Genomic DNA, 18,776 nt, shown 5'->3' with positions numbered 1-18,776 from the left:
ATATCTCCCTTCTCTACTTACCAACCAGTTTTTGGAGGAAAAGCCCCCCAACCACAGGACTTTCACCCACATAACGTTACTCCTAAAATGCACCAAAGTGAGGTCACACAGTCTTAAATCCTGGTGGCAGCTTTCTCTGGTCTCATTCTTTGGACTTTATCACCCAAACCGTCACAAAAGAAGCTTCACTCAAACCCAACCATTCAAAATTCCCCGGAGGTTGAGAAGGGAAAGGAAAAGTATTAACTGACAAGTTTGGGAATGAAAACCTGATCCGGTACTTACATGGACTTGTTAAAGTTTCCAACAACCCCGGGAGCCTCACCAGGAGTCGGATAACGGAAACAGGGGTTATTGGCATTACAGATAATCCCCTGAACCCAAGGAAGTGTTCCTGCAGAGGGCATGGCTTTGTTTGGAAAGTGGCCTGTTGAAATAGAGGAGAAGAAAAACAGAAGGAGAAACATTAAATCTTTGAAGGATTTGGGACTTGATAGGAACCTTTATCTCTTTTGGTTCCACCAAACATTGCTCCATCCCAAATCTGTCTGTCCCATTCCCCACATCCCTGAGACCTGCCACCCTGGACTAATCTGACCCTGAGCTGGAAATGTGGCATCAGATAGCGGTTCTTAATCTACTTGCTATAGTCTGTTGAGTGGGATTCATGACAGCAGCCTTGGGGAAGTGACCATATACAGAAGGTGCCTGGAGGGCAGCAAGTACTGGCTCCTCATTCCTTCATCTTCTACCACTCACCTCGCCTTTCAGAGACACAGAGGGGCCCTGGCGAGGACCTAATCCAATTCCTTCACACTTGAAGGAGGAAACCACAGCAAGATAAAGTGGATGATGAACACTCAGGGAGTCAGTGGGCAGGACCGGGGGTAGAACCCACATTCCTGTGATCCCAGTCATGCTCCTTCCCTTCCACCTGTGGCCTCCTTTATCTGCTAGCTTTCCTCAGTCCCCCTGGTTCTGTCCTCTGTGACCTCTGTTCACCTTCTCCACTAGCTCCCAAGCTCCTCAAAGGCACCTAATGAACGTGCTGACTTGGGGTCAGATGCCATCTCTGAAGCTATGCTAGTTGCTGTTGCTGCTTCTCCTCCCATCAGAGCACCGAGCCCATCCAACAGGCCATCCCCTCTCTGTCCCCTTCCCTTCATTACGGAGGACCGTCTTACAGACAGCAGGACTGTGTCTACAGGGGCTGGTGTGCTGCGTCAAAGGCCATGGGGCTGCTTACGGGGATCAAGATAAATGTGCCCTGGAACCAGGGGCTCTTAACCTGAGACCAAGCACGTGTGGATTCCTGTGACAGAAAGGCTGAGGCTCCACGCTCATCCTATTCTCAGGGTTATCTGTGACCCCAGAAGAGTTAACAACCATTAAGAGCCATGGCTCTGAGTAGTGGAGAGCCGTATAGCTTCTCAGGCTTTAGGGTCAAACCAACTGGGATTCACATCCAGTCTCTGCAACTTGCTAAGCAGTGACTTTGGCCAAGTCACGGACCCCTTAACCCTCAGTTCCCTCATCTATAAAATGGTGGTAACAGTACAATCGATTTCTCAGAGCTGTAGTGAGTTTTTACAAGCAAAGCATGCCGCAAAGTGCCTGGCAGAGATTAAGGCTCAGTGGATGGGCCCGTTAGGGGTACTGAGGCGCTGTGGTGGCCAGCCTACAACAGTACTTCCTTAGCTCTCGCCCAGCCAGGAACACTCCTTCCATCACACAGTCCCCCCCTCCCCCAGGCAGAAACCCAGTTTTATTCAGCTTACTATTTTCATGCAAATGGACTAACAGAGTCTCCCCAGAAGTTCACCCACAGCCAGGACTTGCTACACTTTGCATTTCAATATTGGGGTCCTTCTATCTTTTTATTCTATCCACATTCCAACCAGAGAGGCAACATCCAAAGCAAGGATGAACCAAGATCTGGACCCTGTGGCCACCCTCTGCAGGGACTCTGGCCTGTTGAACGTTTACTCTGTAATCCCCTTATCTCCCTGTTAATAGTTCAAGGAAAACCAAACAAGGTCCCTTGCCTAAGTCAGCTGCTCCTCATTCAGGGGAGATTTATGTAAACCAACCAAATACTCAAAGGACCAAGGGATTCTCCCTTTTAACCTCCAGGAAATACTGGCACCAAAGGCAGGGTGATGTTGGTCCAGCACACCAACAACGTGCTTCAGTCTAAACCTTGGTGAGTGAAGCAAAGACCCTTCCTCATGTGTCGTGTCCCACCTGATTTGCAAATAAAAGCAGGGTAAGGACTTGGCATTGGTGCACAGGATGACAATCAAGTAGCTTAATGGAGTCTCATGACCCAGGGAAGTGATTAGGACCTTGATGGGTCTGGGTCAAACTGGGAAAGATTTATGGGGAAGAATTATATACCAATCCTTTGTTCCTAGAGACAAGACACCTCTGTAAGCCTCACCTTAACTCTCTGCCCTTCCAGCTAGGTCCCTAGAAGGTAGTGAGAACAGGAAGTAAGGTTGCAGTAAGTACATAGATAGTCTTATCTATCTTCCGTAGGCATAGGAATTTCACAACATTTCTGAGAATTGATGGTCTGGATTCAGAGAGATTTGGGTCAAAATTCAACAACTTGCACAAGATCACAACCTCAGCAAGTGGCAGAGCCAGGATCGAAACAAACCCGTCTGTCTGATACCAAGGCCTGCACTATTTCCCTTACACTGTCTCGTCTGCTTGTGATAATTCCTGAGAAAGAATAGCTTATCAGATGAAAAAGCTGAGTTTTCCCTAAAATGTATACTTCAGTGGGGCTTAGGGTAATGCTTATACAAAATCCAACACACACTTGTTCATCGATCTTTGAGGTTCCAAACAAGAAAGCAGTGTTACCTTCCAGGCCCACAAACTGAGTGTGTATTATTTCATTGTAAGCTCTTTTTCTTTTTGGTGAAATCAGAAAATCACATCTGGTAGAATGTTTTGAGGTTTCGCGGGGTTTTTTAAAACTTGAATATGTATAATCTGTACTAGCAAATTAGCAGGTAAATAACTGTCACTACGTGCCCTGAGAGACACGGAACCAGACCGAGAACACCTTTCAAAGGTGACCCCGGCCCTACCTCTTCCCTGAAGAACTGTATCCTACGCACCTATAGGGCTGGTGGGATGTGGGTAGAGCTGGTTAATGACAGGAAAAGTCACTGGAGCCGTGGAAAAGAGGTCCCAGCCAAACTTCCCCCACAAATGCTGATCTTTTAGACCGGGACATTTTTGCAGTATTAATCCATCCAGCAAGCCCAGCCAGGAGAGAAAGACCGTGACTGTGGGATAACACAACAACCATATGGGGTAGGTCTTATTATTCCCTTTTTATAGAGATGAGGAAACCCAGGTACAGAGAAGCCAAGCCATTTGCCCCAAGGTGACATACCTGTGTTGAAGCCGGGATTCAAACCTAGGTAACCTGACACCTAGAGCTTGTGTTCTCAGCCACTACTGTATTCTCTATGCTCACTGAAAAGGCCGTCATCCAAACACATGATTGGGAGTCAGATGACCTGAGCTTTATTTCATCACTGTCACTTGATACATATGTGACCTCGGGCAATTCCCTGCACTTCTCTGAGCCCCAATTTACTTATCAAGAAATTAAAGCAAATGATAGCAATTATGAAGTCCATTATACAAGGTTGTTATAAGAATCAAATGAAATAATATTAGTCAATCTGAGATGGTCTACACAAATGCTACTTAAAATTGTAATGTTCCATGATTTGCAACTGTGTGATAAAGACATAATGCATATGAAAAAGCCCGGCAGGTACCAGATGATAGTGGTATTAAGGTATTGCCTTAGGGGGTTTTTTTTTTTATTATTTATTTTTGGCTGTGTTGGGTCTTCGTTTCTGTGCGAGGGCTTTCTCTAGTTGCGGCGAGCGGGGGCCACTCCACTCTTCATCATGGTGCGTGGGCCTCTCACTATCGCGGCCTCTCTTGTTGCGGAGCACAGGCTCCAGACGCGCAGGCGGGCTTTTTTAATTACCCCTTTCTGAGCTATCAGTAAGGTTATTTTACTTTCATGATTGAAAATGCATGAAACAGATGTTGGCTATTATTATAATTACTATTATCACCATCTACTAGGACTGAAAATGGTTTCCTGAGCTCATGCCTTATCAAACAATCGGAAGCCTAGCTTTTCTGTTCCAAGCCATTTGCACTGTTTCCTAAAGATAACATCTTGGGAGAGGTCACATTTAGCCCATGCCCATTGCCTGGATTCCACTTGCCAGCAGTAAGTCTCAGGTGGGATGCTCATATACTCACATTCATGTTGTTCATAGGGTGGGTAGCTCAGCCGCACGGAGATCAGGATCAGGAAGATAAACAGAGGCCAGGCCACTTCCAGCAACAGCTGACACTGAGTGGGAAATAAAACAGAGCACTGTGAATTAAACAAACAAAACAACATGGAAGCCTAATGCTATTGAGCTTTGGGAAATCCACAAAAAAAGTTAATTAAACAATTGATCAGAGCTTCCCTGGTGGCACAGTGGTTAAGAACCCACCTGCCAATGCAGGGGGCATGGGTTCGAGCCCTGGTCCGGGAAGATCCCACATGCCGCAGAGCAACTAAGCCCATGCACCACAACTACTGAGCCTGTGCTCTAGAGCCCATGAGCCAGTGCTCTAGAGCCCATGAGCCACAACTACTGAAGCCCACAACTACTGAAGCCCGTGCACCTGGAGCCCGTGCTCCACAACAAGAGAAGCCACCGCAATGAGAAGCCCGTGCACCGCAACGAACAGCAGCCCCCGCTCGCCACAACTGGAGAAAGCCCGCGCCCAGCAACAAAGACCCAACGCAGCCATAAAAATAAATAAACAAATAAATAAACAATTGATCAACTTCTCCAGCCTCTCTTACCACTCTCTAAGCTTTGATAATACTGAATTGTTTGCAGTTCTCACCTTATAACTTACTATTCCATACCTCTGTGTTTTCCCTACGAAAGGGAAGATGCTTCCCACCCTGCTTCATCTGGCTCACTTCCACTCATCCTTCAAGATTCCACCAGGCACAATTTCCTTTACTAAAATCTCAGGCTGAGCTGGAAGCCCTTCGGCTGTGCTCCCAGAGTAACCCATGCATCCTCCTCCCATAACAGTTTCCCTGAGCCCCTGAAATCATGTTTTTATCACTGGCTTCCTCACTACAATATGAGTACCCTGAAGGCGAGCACTGGATCAAGTCATCTTTGCATCTCCAGCCTTAGCATAGTGTCAGGTACGTTATGACCATTTGTGAAAAGAAGAGGGCCAGGGCAACCTGCTGTGCTAAATACACAGCACCTTGGCTCTAAAGGAACACACAGAGTTGCCCCCTGCAGGGCTGAGAATAGGGCTCCAAAGGACAATGGAAATTCACATGCAGTTCCATAGTGACCTGTGTGCCCCCAGGACTGGAAAGATCTGGGAAGAGTGCAAAGTCCTTCCCCATCCATCAAGATCTGGTCACCACCTTCTCCAGTGGGTTAGAAGATCATTAAACATATGTAACTGTGATCCACCAGTTAAAGCAATGGGGTTTCTCTAAAGGAAAAACCTGCCTCAGTGAGTTATCAGGGGATAAATAAGCACAGGAACAGGATGGAAATCATGAGACATAATCTAACTGAACCTGTGGTGTTTGGACAACTAGTTCCACGGCCTGAAGCCTCACCTCTTTCATTCCTTTCAGTTCTGGACTCAGATGTTCTAATTAGGATGAAGACCAAAGAGCCCAGAATAGTCACGGGCCCTTGTGGTTGAGAGTAACTACAACTGTTGGCTTCAGAGCCAAGAGAACACTGATATGAAATCCCTCCTTTTATTTAAACAGAATTTTTTTTGATCCCCAAGTCCATATATTTTTATTGTGGAAATTTTGAAATTAAAAATATATATACAGAAAAGTAGAAAAAAATAAACATAAATCACCATTAATCCTACTTCCTGGAGATAAACCCTAGTAAATTAAGCTAACAATGGTTCTCCATTAATATTTTTTGTCTTTTTTTCCTATTCATACATAAATAATAAATTTTTCTCTACAAAATTGAGATTATACAGCATATATAATTTTGTATTTTGCTTTTTCATTGAACATCATACTGGGAGTGTTTTCCATGACAAAATACTCTCTTAAAATATGGATTTTAATGGCCACTTGATACTCCACGCTGTGAATAGATCATAATTAATTTAACCTTTCTGCTTCAGATTGGTTTTAGCTTTTGTTTATTATTTGTCGTTGGATTTCTGGTATTTTACATTCCAAAGAACTTTGATATGGTTCCACATTAAACTCTTTTTTAAATCTTCTTTTTAGAAGGAAATACATGGATGGGGACAGTGGATGTCCTTGGATGATAAGAACATGGGTGATTTTTTTAAACATCTTTCTGTGTTTTCTAAATTTTCCATAATGAGCATGTATTACTTCTCTAGTAGAACAAACAAACAAACAAAAAACCACTGTTACCACATAACTATGAAGAACAGTTTGCTCTAGATAGCACACCAGGAAAAAAAAAGACAAATGGGTCCTTTGGAAGAAAGCATGCTGTCAATGGGGTCTCCGAGACCAAAGATGGGGCTGGTCTTGCTAAATATTTCTGTAAATAATCCCAAAGAGGCAACACACAGTGAAATCTCCAAGCTTTCAAATGACATTCAGCCTCCTCTACCAGCTGAGCTGCAAGTCCCTCCTTGGGCTCCCCAAGTATCCTGAGCCTCTACCAGCACTGGGCATAGCAGGGGCTCCTCCTCCAGTGTCCCTTTCTTCTCACTGAGCCTGCCGCACGATAAGGGCTTTAAGAATGTGTGTTGAGTGAGAGAATGAACTGAAGTTTACAAAATAATAAAGATGGAAATGTAAGTCAGTTGAGCCCTTTGGGAACGCAACTTGGCCGTATGTATTCAAAAGATATGTTTATTCCCCTTGACCAAACAATATTCCTAGAAATTCATCCCACAGAACTAAGTTTAAAATATCAAAAAGCTATATACACTGTTACTCATTCACTCAAACACTATAATTGCAAAATATTGGAAACAACTTAATTGCACAGCAATAGAGAAATGATTAAATATGTCACATCTACTCAACAATACATTATGCAGTCACTACAGCAAGGTTTATGAAACACAGACACTATTAACCATATAATATTAAGTGAAAAAAGTGGAACACAAAATTGTATGCATTCCAAGCTTACAGCTAAATAAAATCACTCACAAATATTAACAGACGGGAGTAAAACTTCCAAAAAACAGTTTAACTGTGAATAAATTCAGAAAAGAATAATGAAGTAAAAAAAAAAAAACCCAACAAAACCAAAATTAAATGAAGAGTATGAGTAAGGTAGCCATCAACCTTGAAGCTCTGAAGCTACTATGTATACTTTTGCGATAAACAGTAGCTAACATTTACTTTTTTAGAGTCAAGTGTGTAGCAGGCACATTATATACGGATTATTTCATTTAAGCCTGCAAACAACGCTGAGATGTAGGAACCATTATTGTCTGTATTTTATATGCGGCAAGGCTAAAGCTCAAGGAAGGGTAAGTCACAGAGAAAGTCAGTGGCAGGGTTGAGATTAGCAGCTAGTTTTGTCCAACTCATGTGGCGCAGGTAGGAAATGACCCCACTAGGTGGCACAGTCAAAAAATACCAACAGGTTCCACAGAGGTAAAATGAGCTCATGGCCCAAAAGCTTATGATAGTTACAGCCAATCCTGAGCACCTACTGTGTACCAGGGATTTATATAACTCATCTCTAATATTTTCACAAGAACTTTGTGAGGTAGCTGGTATCGTTAGATAGTGAAGAAAGTAAGATTGGGGCAGGTTATGAGCCATACATAGCCTGGTAAAAGAGTGCGCCAGCGTTTGAACCCAGATCTACTGACCCCGACGTGCTTTTGCACCCATCATCCTGCCTCTCACAGAGCCATGTTTGAGATATATACCTTACAAGATGGCCACTTAAGAGGAGTCTGGCACTCACCAGCCCTCCTGGGCACTGATCTGACCCAATGAATCAAAGTTTATGTTCCTGGACATCTCTGTAGCCCCACATCTAGGATCCAATAGGGGAGCAGATGCTCAAAATACGCTGATTGATTGAAAAAAAAAAATGAATGGATCTTTCCCATGGCACTGATAGCAAAGAGTACGAAGAAAATCTTGCAACTCATTTTTAGCAACTGAAGCCAGTGGGTGTAAGCAGATTAGGGAAAGAGGTAAGGAAAAGACTGACAACCATAATGACAGCTAACACTTAAATAGGTCTTACCATGTATCAGTGTTCTAAGTGCTTAACATAGATGAACTCATTTAATCTTCAAATAACCCCATTAGCACTATTATAATACCCAGTTCACAGATGAGGGAACTGAGGCTGAAAGAGTAAATAAATTGCCCAAAGATACAAGCCTGGTAAACGGCAGAGCCAGAATTCAAAGCCAGTCCAATTCAAGGGTGTGTTCTTAGCCACTATGCACCCAGTCTCCTTACCCCCTGCCCCATTACCAGAGTATCTAGATCTTGATCTTTATAAGCCATGCTGAGCTGAGATACTAACATGTATGAATGAATGAAGAGACCGTCTCCAAGAGCCAGCACTCAAACCAGAGAGCTCGTGACACACAATTCTCTCCGTGCACTTTTACTCTGAACCTCTAAAATTATTTCTGTCATTGAACATAGAATTTGCCTTCCAAACTCAGGGGGCTGTTCTAGGTACTTCTTTTTCTAATAGCCTCCCTCTAGAAACCCAATTTGACTTCTGCCAGGAATGCCATTCTGGCTCCACTCATTGTCAAAATCAGATTTCTCCCCCATCTCTAAGCTTAGCATTTTTCCTTCAGAATAGGCCCTCATAAATATTTGGGTTGGCCAAAAAGTTCGTTTGGGTCTTCCATACCAGATGGAAAACCCAAACGAACTTTTTGGCCAACCCAATAGCTTGGAAATAAGACTGATGCTTTACTGCTACACACTCCTATAGAAAACTAGAAAACTCTTCTAAATCTTAGTCTGATGCTACCTACCCACTTCCCTCCACACCTGCCCCCACCACGAGGCAGAGGAGATGGAGAGGAACACCGTGTTCAAAAGATGCTTCTTACCAAAGTTAGAAACTCAGAAGCCTTCTTTTAGGTTGGGTATTAAAACAAAAATTCTGATGTTTCAGTAAATTGCTACACTGAGCTGCTCTGGGGACTTTCCACCTCGTTATTCCTCAGCAACAACATGGGGATAATGCGAGCGAGTGTTTCTAGAGCAGGGTTTCTCTCAACAGCACTATTGACATTTGGGGCCAAATAAGCATTGTAAGGAGCCCTCCTGTGAATGGAAGAATGTTTCCCCCATCCCTGGCCTCCGCCCGCCAGAACCAACAGTACCAACCACCCCTGGCCCAGGACTGTAACTGCCAAACAATATCTCTAGACATTACCCAATGTCCTTGGGACATTAAAATAGTGCTAGGCCACTTTTAGAACTTGATAAGGTAATACGATTCAATGGGGAAAAGAAACAGATAAAAATATGAGAGACTATTCTGAGAGGTTAAAAAAGTAAAATGGGAGACAATGAATTTTCCCAGTTAACAGGATGTTCATCAAAGCAATAGCACACTCCAGGCTATATCAGCATCACGATGAAAAATACTTATCGATATATACCTCAATTAAGTCTGGAAAAATTAAAGTGAAATCTTAAAGATCAAATCAGAGAAATGCTGGAGGGAAAAAGAAATCTGAAAACCACACCTGCCCTCCCAGAACTGTAAAGCCTCATGTGGTGATGGTGGATTTTTAAATTGGTTTGATCCTTCGGAAGGACATCTGATCGTATATGTCAAGGGCCATTTCCTTGGACCTAGGAATCGTACTTCTGAGATTTTGGCCTAAGGAAATAATCTAAAAATAAGAAAAGGCTATATGTATAAAGTCTTTATAGTAGTTTATGTATAACAGCAAACACGGGAAACATCTGAATGTTGGCAATAGGGTGTGAACTTACAAAATAAAAACTGCATTGATGGATTACTGTAACGCTACCAGGAATGTCAGTGGCATTATCCCATGGCAGATTTGGGCCCAAAAGATCCAACCCCTCCTCTTACTAATTTACTAACTTATAACACTTTCTTCACCTGTGCAACAGAAATTGTAATGCATACCTCTCAGAATTGCTGTGAAAATCAAGAAGATAACGGATACAAAAGTACTTTCAAAAGTACAAAACACAGCCTACACATCAAGAATCATTATTATAAATATGTAAATTATTTGGAAACATGGCAACATATATGCCAAATGATGTTAAATGAAAGAGGAAAACAGCACAAAATGGTATGTATGTATGTATGTATGTATGTACGTAAGTAATGATTATAATAGTCTCCTTGGGCTATCGTCCTTCAAGTCCCCTCAGTGCCAAGGACCACACCATCTGACCCTCGTCATCATGACCTATCTACCTCAGGGACTCCTTCTGCACATAAAATAAAATTCAGCTGCCCTTGCTCAGCTCCATGGCTGCATGATCTGCCCCTGCTGACTCCCAACTCACCCCCAGCCAGTCTTCCTTCAGTGCCACTGGCTTTCCTGTTCTTTGACTCCAGGACGTGCGTTAGGCCCATGGCCACCCTCTGTCTCTCTGCCTGGAATCCAGTGGCCTGACGGCTGAGCTCCCGATTTTCCCCTGGCTAACTGCTGCTCGAACTTCAAGGCTCTCAGCTTAAATGTCATGACCTTCTATTCTAAATTAACTCCCTATCCTCAGCCTGGTAGTACCTAACATAGTAGGACAGTTTGGTTTTTTTCCTTCATAGCACGTATCACAGTTTGTTATGAGATTTCTACTTATGTGATAATGTGCTTCATATCTGCTTCCCTCACTGAACTGTAAGCTCTATGAGGGCAGGGATCCTGCCTGTATACCCAGCACACTATCTTACGTGCAGTAGATGTTCAATAAATATCTATCCAAAGGAAACAATAAATGGCTATTTGTTCTAACTTTCCTCATTCCAAAGAAGTGGAAACTAAAACTCAGGAAAAATGAGTTTCCCTGAGCCATTGAGACATATAGTGGCCAAGCTGGAATTAGAATTGAATTAGAATTAGATAATAATTAGAATTCTTATCTGGATTTGAACCAGCAATGCCAGGCCAGGACTAAGGACAGGAAAGAAATGTATCAGGTGAAATTGGAAGCCGGGAGGAGGTGCAGAAAGTTTGTGTCTATGCTATAAAATTCTCTAGTGGCTCTTAAATGAGGAGTCTTAATTTTTATTTATTTGATAGCTTATTCCTTGTCATTAAACAATCCCCAAATATTGATACTCTTAATATTGATATATGCAGAAATTAGAATTATCTGTTTTCCCAGACACACAGCTAAACAGATCTAAATGAGAAAATTAATGGCAAAGGCAAAAAGGAGAGGCATATGGCCGTAATCTGTCCCATCTGTTCCATGGGGACCTTGGCCTCTGGCTCGGCCTAAAACCAGATGAGGACCCGGAGAACTATGAAGCCCCTCGCCCTTCCTGTCCCAAGCCCTGTTTGTGCTCAGTGACTGCCACCCACACAAGTTAACCGTTACTCTGGACCCAAACTGAGCTTTGCACCCAACTTATGCAACTCAATTTCAATGTATTCTTTGCCCAACAGGAACAGCTGAAATCTACCCCTGGCTGATGGTCCCCATAAGTCTGCATAATGAGAGCACAAGAGAGAGGTCCCCAGGATTCATTAGCAAACAAGGACACAGAGTGAAAGGGCAAACGGCCGCCTTTCAGGAAGGTTGCTCAGGGTTTACTGTTCAGCACCCAGCTTTTACATCTTTCTTCCCATCTCCCTGCACACAAGGCCCCTATAGCAGGGGAGCCTCTTTGAGACCTGTAAACTAATGGCCCATTTAATGCATTTACCCCTGTTCAGCAAATACTTATTAATCATATCCCCGGTGCCAGGCTCTGGGGCCAAGTGTGTACACCCAGGATCTCAGAAGGAGGAAATCAAGCAATGGTTTTCCATACACTGTGGGCAAGAACTATTTGGAGCTGCTAACTTCTTCCCCTGCCTACTGGGCAGAGCTCGTTCTGACTATGTGAGCTAACAAAGTGTTACCAAAACCCTAAACAGGTTCCACTGTCTATAAAACAATGTATCTAGAGATCCAAGCCAGGTGGATTGGGAAGTAGCTACAGCCAGCACTTGAGATCCATGGGCATTAAATCTTTCATGCAGATAAGGCAAAGCCTGCTAAAAAAAAAAGGGCCTGTGCCTGTAGGGCCACCAGGAAATTGGTTCTGGTGCTACTTCCATGACCCACCCACTATGGACCCCTGTCCCCTACCCCAAACCCCAATCCCATCAGCTGTACAAGAAGCAGGTCAGATCTTTCCAGCTGTGACAACCTAAGCATGTGCAACCTGAAATAAACCACCCTTTGTTTCTGGTTTGGCGAAATAGATTTCCTGTCGAAATCAGGAAGGGAGGACAAGCTAACAGGCAGTAGGTGTAACACCTAGAAAAGCCCTTTTGTGTCAGGATACTGTCTCCTTCTTACTCTTTCAAGAAGAACTCTGTCGCAAGGCCAAAAATTGCCTTTGACTAAGCCCGCCTATCTCTACTTGTAATGCTTTTTAAACTGATAAGCAATATTGAGCAAGAAGCAGCAAGACTAGTAGAGACTGGCCCCGCCTGGATGGCCCAATCCCAAATCCTGTTCCAGGACACTGTGCTCCTGATTCTTGGTTGACCTTGAGGAAATCCCTTCCCTGCTTTGTGCCTCAGTGTTCTTATCTGTAAAATGACAGGTTTGGGTTGGACTGTCCTTGAGACCTTGCATCACTAAGATGATATAGTTCTTTCCCCTACTCACCGGCTAATGGACACAGCACAGCAGAGACAGTTGCCCATCACATGGGCTGCTGCCACCATGAGGAGAAGAGGCAGGGGACCTGGACCACACAGTAGCTAAGAAATGAGATTAGGAGGTGAACGTATAGGTCTTTGGAACACCAGGACCTGAGCAGAGCCATATGAGGCAGAGGCAAAGGCAAGAAAGAGGTTAGAAACTTCAAGACTGAAGATAGAAAAACCAATAATACCACTGAAGAGCAATCTGACATAGTGGTTTAGAGAACCGACTCTGGAGTCACACATATACACACATGTCCATGAGGGATTATATATGAGTTCTATGTCAGGATTTTAAAATTTTGTGTTTTCATTTCAATGGTCATCTAAGCAAATGTGAATAAACATATCTGGATTTTTCTGAATGCCTACTTTATAACAAAGTTCTGGCACAAGATTTCAAGCCTAAATTTATATTTGTGTTTGTGACTGTGTTAGCACCAATATAATTGTAGCAGACCGATAAGAAAGGCACAGATGCAAACGCAACTTGTGAATGATGAGATTGGACCAAATGAAAGCCAAATGATATCAAATGAAGGTCACTGGAAAAAATGATTGGAAAAGTGAATCATTACCACTTAGTAATATAGACTGTCCAAACTCAAACGAATAAGCATTCACTACCATAGTCACATTGTTACCTATAATATGGCTTCAGCTAAACAGTGTCAGCTGCCTTACTACATTAACAGTACTGGCTTTGCAATTTTGTTTGCATTTAATTTTTAAGTTTGTATGGGTCATATGGCCTGTAAGAATAAGGGGTTTATATCTAGTTTCACATACGTTCATATTTAAGTAACATTATAATAAAAAAATAAATTTAGTGAACGAAGGAGGACCTTGACATTTTTGTTCTTTTAAAGAAGGGCCGGCCAAGCATTAGTCTAGTTTCAGAAACACTGAATTAAGTTATATCCAAGATCCCTCATAGCTCTTTGAGTCTAAGAAAGATGAGCATTTCGGCTGCAGATATGTTAAGCTTCGTGAGGACAGCCAAATGGGGATGTAGGTTTAGAATTCAGGAAAAAAGGCAGGGCAGGAAACAGACATTTAGAAGCCTACTACAGAGAGATGCGGCTAAACCCAGGAGACTGGACGGGATCTCTAGGAGTGTTCAGAGAGGGAGAAGCCAAGAGCTGATGTCGGAGCTTCAGAGAGATCACTGGGCCTTATAGCCTTTATCTTCTCACGGAAAAACACCATTCACCTGAGAGTTAAAGATGGCCTTCTCGGGATTACTGAAAGGATCACTGTCCCACCCAGAAGTGAATGGCTTAGAACCCTCCACAGACATAAAACAAATCTCAGTTTTATATTCCTCCAGGCTTGCAGTCAAAGCTGACAGGAAAGAGTCCACACTGACACTAACAGATCCAGCCTCTGATCTCTAAGAGCTGGGCCACGAACTCACTTCATTTCCACTGCCCAGAAACCATAAGATGCTCTTGGAGAGCCAGGTGGCCCCCAGGGCTGCAGCAAAAGTTAAGAGGAAGATGGCAAAGGGGCAATTCTGTGCCAGATTCCGGAGGTCAGAACTCAGGCCTGGGTGCTAGCACAAACCAAAGCTATCATTCCTGCCTGGCTGCCAATCTGCCCCCTATGATAAGCGACGGGGCTCGATCAGGACCCTACACACAGTCCCGTGTCCACCGGGGCCAGATTCATTCAATCACTTTGAGAAAACCAAGAAGACTCCCTTTCCCCCCTCCTCCCCTCCCAACTCAAAATCAGGAAGAAAAGCATGGGAGGACCCCCAGAGAAACCCAGGCTTACTGTTTGTCTTCTTCTGAAAGTGAGGTTCTTCCACAGCAGCAACCTCAGCTGAGGCCAACAAGCCATGTTACCTCAGCCGACACCACAGAGCCTGCGTAAGGCTCGGGAGCCCGTGGAGGAAGTGGCCGGAGCTCACAGTGGGGACGCTGTGGCTGGTCATTAACTGAAAGATAAAGCAAGAGAGGAGAGCGCCGTCAGTTTTTGCTGCAAAGCTATACGCCAGTGAGGGCTGTTGCACCAGCCCTCTCACCTGAGCCCTCAAACCCAGCTCTGCCTCATGACTACTTCTGCATAAGGCATGAGTCCCCAACGTCTAGCCTTGGGGTCTCTGGTAAACAGGGATTCTGCAGGCTTTCTGGTAGTAGCCTGGAAGTGAGCCATTATTATCCCAATCAATTGAGCTCCACGGGTGTCATCATTTGGGAATGAAAAATGCACTTATGAAGGCAGACCTACGTGAGCAACCTTAGGTGGCCAAAACCCTGAGATTGCAAAGGGCATATTGGAATCCCAGAGACCTGCCTCCCTTCTCTAAGAAAATGCCTCCCCTCTCAGAAAATGTCAGCAGCATTTATAAATTTTGCCTTGAAGCTGGAGTGACTTATGCTATTCCCTGAAATTTGCTGCAAACTACGTTTTCATCTAGTTCCAAAGTTGAGTCCTTCTGGCGATAAATGGCACCATCGATAAAGCAGTTTCCTAATCTGGAAAAAGTCACAGCGTGTCTTAGATGTGATGATGTCTTAGATGGTGTGCGTAAACACCAAGGAAAGGCCACGGACACCTGGCTCCCAGGTGATGAGGACCACGCCAGTGCTGTGTGTGTGTGGAAAGAAAACAATATCTCATTGAGAAAAACAAGGCAGCCAAGGCAGATGGAGAGCATCACCTGTGAAACTGACAAGCTCCCATTGTCCGGACATATGCACACTTCTGGCCTTGCTACACCTGCACCTGCACACAGGACCCACCTACTCCTTGTCAGGTGTCACAGGTGCCTCCTTGGAGGACTGTTTTGCCATCCTGGGGTGGGGGGGTTCTCATAAACAGGGGATACAACCTTCTGTGTGTCCCTGCTGCCCCCTCAACAATGGTATTCATTTAATACTGGAATAATCCCAGGTAGTCATACTAAAATTAAAGTTGGGGAAAGGGTGAAAAATGAAAACTGGAAGAAGGGAGGGATGCACAGGTCAAAGCTAGGCCCTGATGCCACTTCACAGTCATGAACGCTTAGCAGAAATCAGAAACCGGCTTTACCTCTAAAATGGCTCATTTAATCATTGTGGCCTCTGGTGGAGTAGAGGTGGGATATTAGCCTGAGGAACAAACAGCAAAAACAGCTAAGAATGTAGTGACCACTTGTGCATACAAAACCAAGTATTGCACTAAACGTCTGTGGGTCCAAACAGACCTCAATGCAAAGGGTGATCTATAGCAGGATTTTACCGTCTTGGTCCCCACCCCACAAGGACCTGGATTAAAAACTTCTACAAAAGAAGAGGGAATGGAAGGAGTCTGCAGTGTCTGAGAAGAAGGACTGAGTCTACTATTATGTATTTTAATTCATTCATTGACAAGCCAACGAATCAGGGATTCCTCTGAAATAGTCAAGTCTTAGGACCTACTTCTTTTTTCTTTTTATTTATTGATGTATTTATTTATTCGGTTGCACTGGGTCTTAGTTGCAGCAGGTGGGCTCCTTAGTTGTGGCTCTTGGGCTCTTTAGTTTTGGCACGTGGGCTCCTTAGTTGCAGCAGGCGGGCTCCTTCATTGTGGCTTGGAGGCTCCCTAGTCGCAACTCACCGGCTCCCTAGTTGTGGCATGTGAACTCTTAGTTGTGGCATGCCTGTGGGATCTAGTTCCCTGACCAGGGATTAAACCTGGGCCCCCTGCATTGGGAGCGCGGAGTCTTAACCACTGCGCCATCGGCGAAGTTCCCCTATTTCTTTTCTTTATCGTTTGCTCAGCAAAACTCTAAATGGAAACAGGTGCCACCCCCCCGAAAAAAATTCTCACTCCAAAAAGAAGAGTTAAATCAGCACTGTGTCCATCCACAATTTGTTGTTTAAAGATGGCAACTGGCCTCCAAGCACTGAGAGCCAGAATTCGATTGTGAGCTGCGTGCTTGCAATCCCAAATTATTTTGAAAGTGGCCTAGGACAGGGCTTGCATTCCAGAAACACAGAAATAAATAATTAGCTAGATTTTTCTCATGCAAAAGCTGCTCTCCAGGAATCACTTAGTTAATTTAGAAGCTACAAGAATCTTTTCAGATCCCCAAGGTAACAATGAGGAGGTTGAAACACAAGTTTGTAATTAAAAAAGGAAAATTAACTTAGCAGAAAGAGAGCCTAGACAGGAATTATGTCCAGCTTCCCAACTATGTGCCCTTGGCCAAATCTTTACGCTCTCTGAGCATCAATTTCCTCATTATAGAATGGGGGTGACAACACCTACCTTGCATGCTATTCAATGGATTCAATGAGACAATATAAGTAAGTCCCCAACAAAGTACATGGCACACTGTAAGTGCCAAAGAAATGAGTTCCCTTCTCCCCACTTTTCTTTCTCTGGTCTATCAGTACCCTCTAACAGAGAAATGGTTATATCCTGTCTAAACAATCTTTTCTACTCCATTATTTCTAGCAAGTCCAATGTGGGTTTCCGGCAAAGTAGGAAGGATGAAATCAGAATGGCCTAGTGTTAGAGACCCCCAGGCCCAAACCAGGACACAGGATCCCCTCAATCTGAGTGGAGAATCTCAGAGGAAAAGAAGACACGCCTCTATAGAATGTTCACGAGAAGAGAACGGCCAGGAGGAGGTTTTTTGGAGAATATTTTCCTAAAGCAGAGTTTCTGGGTCTCCAGACATGGATTCCGGCCTCAGAGACCCTCCAGGAGATACGCAGAGAAGTCAGCGAGAAGTAGCCTGGAGCAGCAGTAGAAGGTCCTGCTCTGGCTTCGCTGGATACCAACAGGCAGGCTTCTCGCCCCACTTCCCCTGCCCACCTTGACACAGCCCTCGGCCTCCCGCATAATCCCCTCCTCCCACCTCAGGACATGGTGACCACTGCTGGGAGCGGTTTTGCCCAAAGAGGAGGGTTTGGCAATGCCCGAACTCCTCTGCTCAGGTAACTGAAGCCCAAGGGACATTTCTACATCAGTTTTCCAAGGAAGCAAACAAACAAACCAAAACCAAAAAGAAGGCCGTACTATGTACTAGATTTCTCAATGTTTCAAAGCTAGTAGCACGCTCGCTTCTGCCCTTATGCACATTTCCAGTTACTGGCTGGAAAGGGTCCTACTTCACAATCACGGCCCGTCAATAGGGCACCCTCTTCTGGCTCCTGCGTGACCAAAACAGCCACTTCCCTGGGTTCCCTGCCTCCGGTCTTGCCCCCTCCATCCGTTTATCACAGAGCAACCAAAGTTATTCCACTAAACCCAAGTTCCAGGTATGCCACTCGCCCACTTAAAACCTCTGCCAGCACCCCACCACCCTGAGGATAAAGTCCAGTCCTCACCTTGGTTTAGCTGGTCTCCCCGATGACTCCAGCCTCCTCTCTCACCACTCCCCACCTCCTAAACCAGGTCCCGCAAAACTACCCACGGCTCCAAATGGACGGCCCTCTCTCCTACCACGGGGACTCCTGTGCACTCCCGGTCCTGAAGCTGCTGCTCCCAGCACTGTCAGCCTGGCCAACTCCTCCTCAACTTTAGGATCCTGTCCTGACGACACTCAGTTAGGAGCCCCTCCTAGGTGCACCCAGGGCAGCCTCTGTTTTCGCTTGCATCGTTTCTGCCACTTTCTGAGTCCACAGGACCTCTTTCTTCATAGCAGTTTTCCCCAGCATGCAAGACAGTATCAGGCATAGAGTAAGTCCTCAGGGAATATTTGCTCAATTAATTAGCTACAGATGGGCATGAGAAATAGGGATTCAGGATGGAAGGGTGGTGGCATTCCTGGGCCCGTGATAACCAGTTTTTCAAGCCTGATTAACTGATTCAGGCAAATTGTCCCCAGGGAG

At 44.6% G+C, this 18,776-nt stretch overlaps 1 protein-coding gene across 4 annotated transcripts in view; it reads right to left on the bottom strand.

Moving 5' to 3' along the window:
• Nucleotides 1-18,776, bottom strand: part of ABCA1 (ATP binding cassette subfamily A member 1) — a 137,022-nt gene that overhangs the window by 100,943 nt on the left and 17,303 nt on the right. For all 4 annotated transcript variants that reach the window (XM_082657620.1, XM_082657619.1, XM_082657622.1 and 1 more), the window contains exons 2-4: nt 14,746-14,908; nt 4,309-4,402; nt 286-427 (exon numbers count right to left, since the gene is read on the bottom strand). In XM_082657620.1, the coding sequence (XP_082513746.1) occupies nt 286-427; nt 4,309-4,402; nt 14,746-14,811 (302 nt within the window). In that variant the 5' untranslated portion in view covers nt 14,812-14,908. The remainder of the gene's footprint in view (nt 1-285; nt 428-4,308; nt 4,403-14,745; nt 14,909-18,776) is intronic.

Source organism: Grampus griseus (genome assembly GCF_964374135.1).
Source record: "Grampus griseus genome assembly, chromosome: 6".
Lineage (NCBI taxonomy): Eukaryota > Metazoa > Chordata > Mammalia > Artiodactyla > Delphinidae > Grampus > Grampus griseus.
The sequence above is the reverse complement of the archived record's forward strand: the minus strand, read 5'-3'. Positions and strand labels throughout refer to the sequence as shown.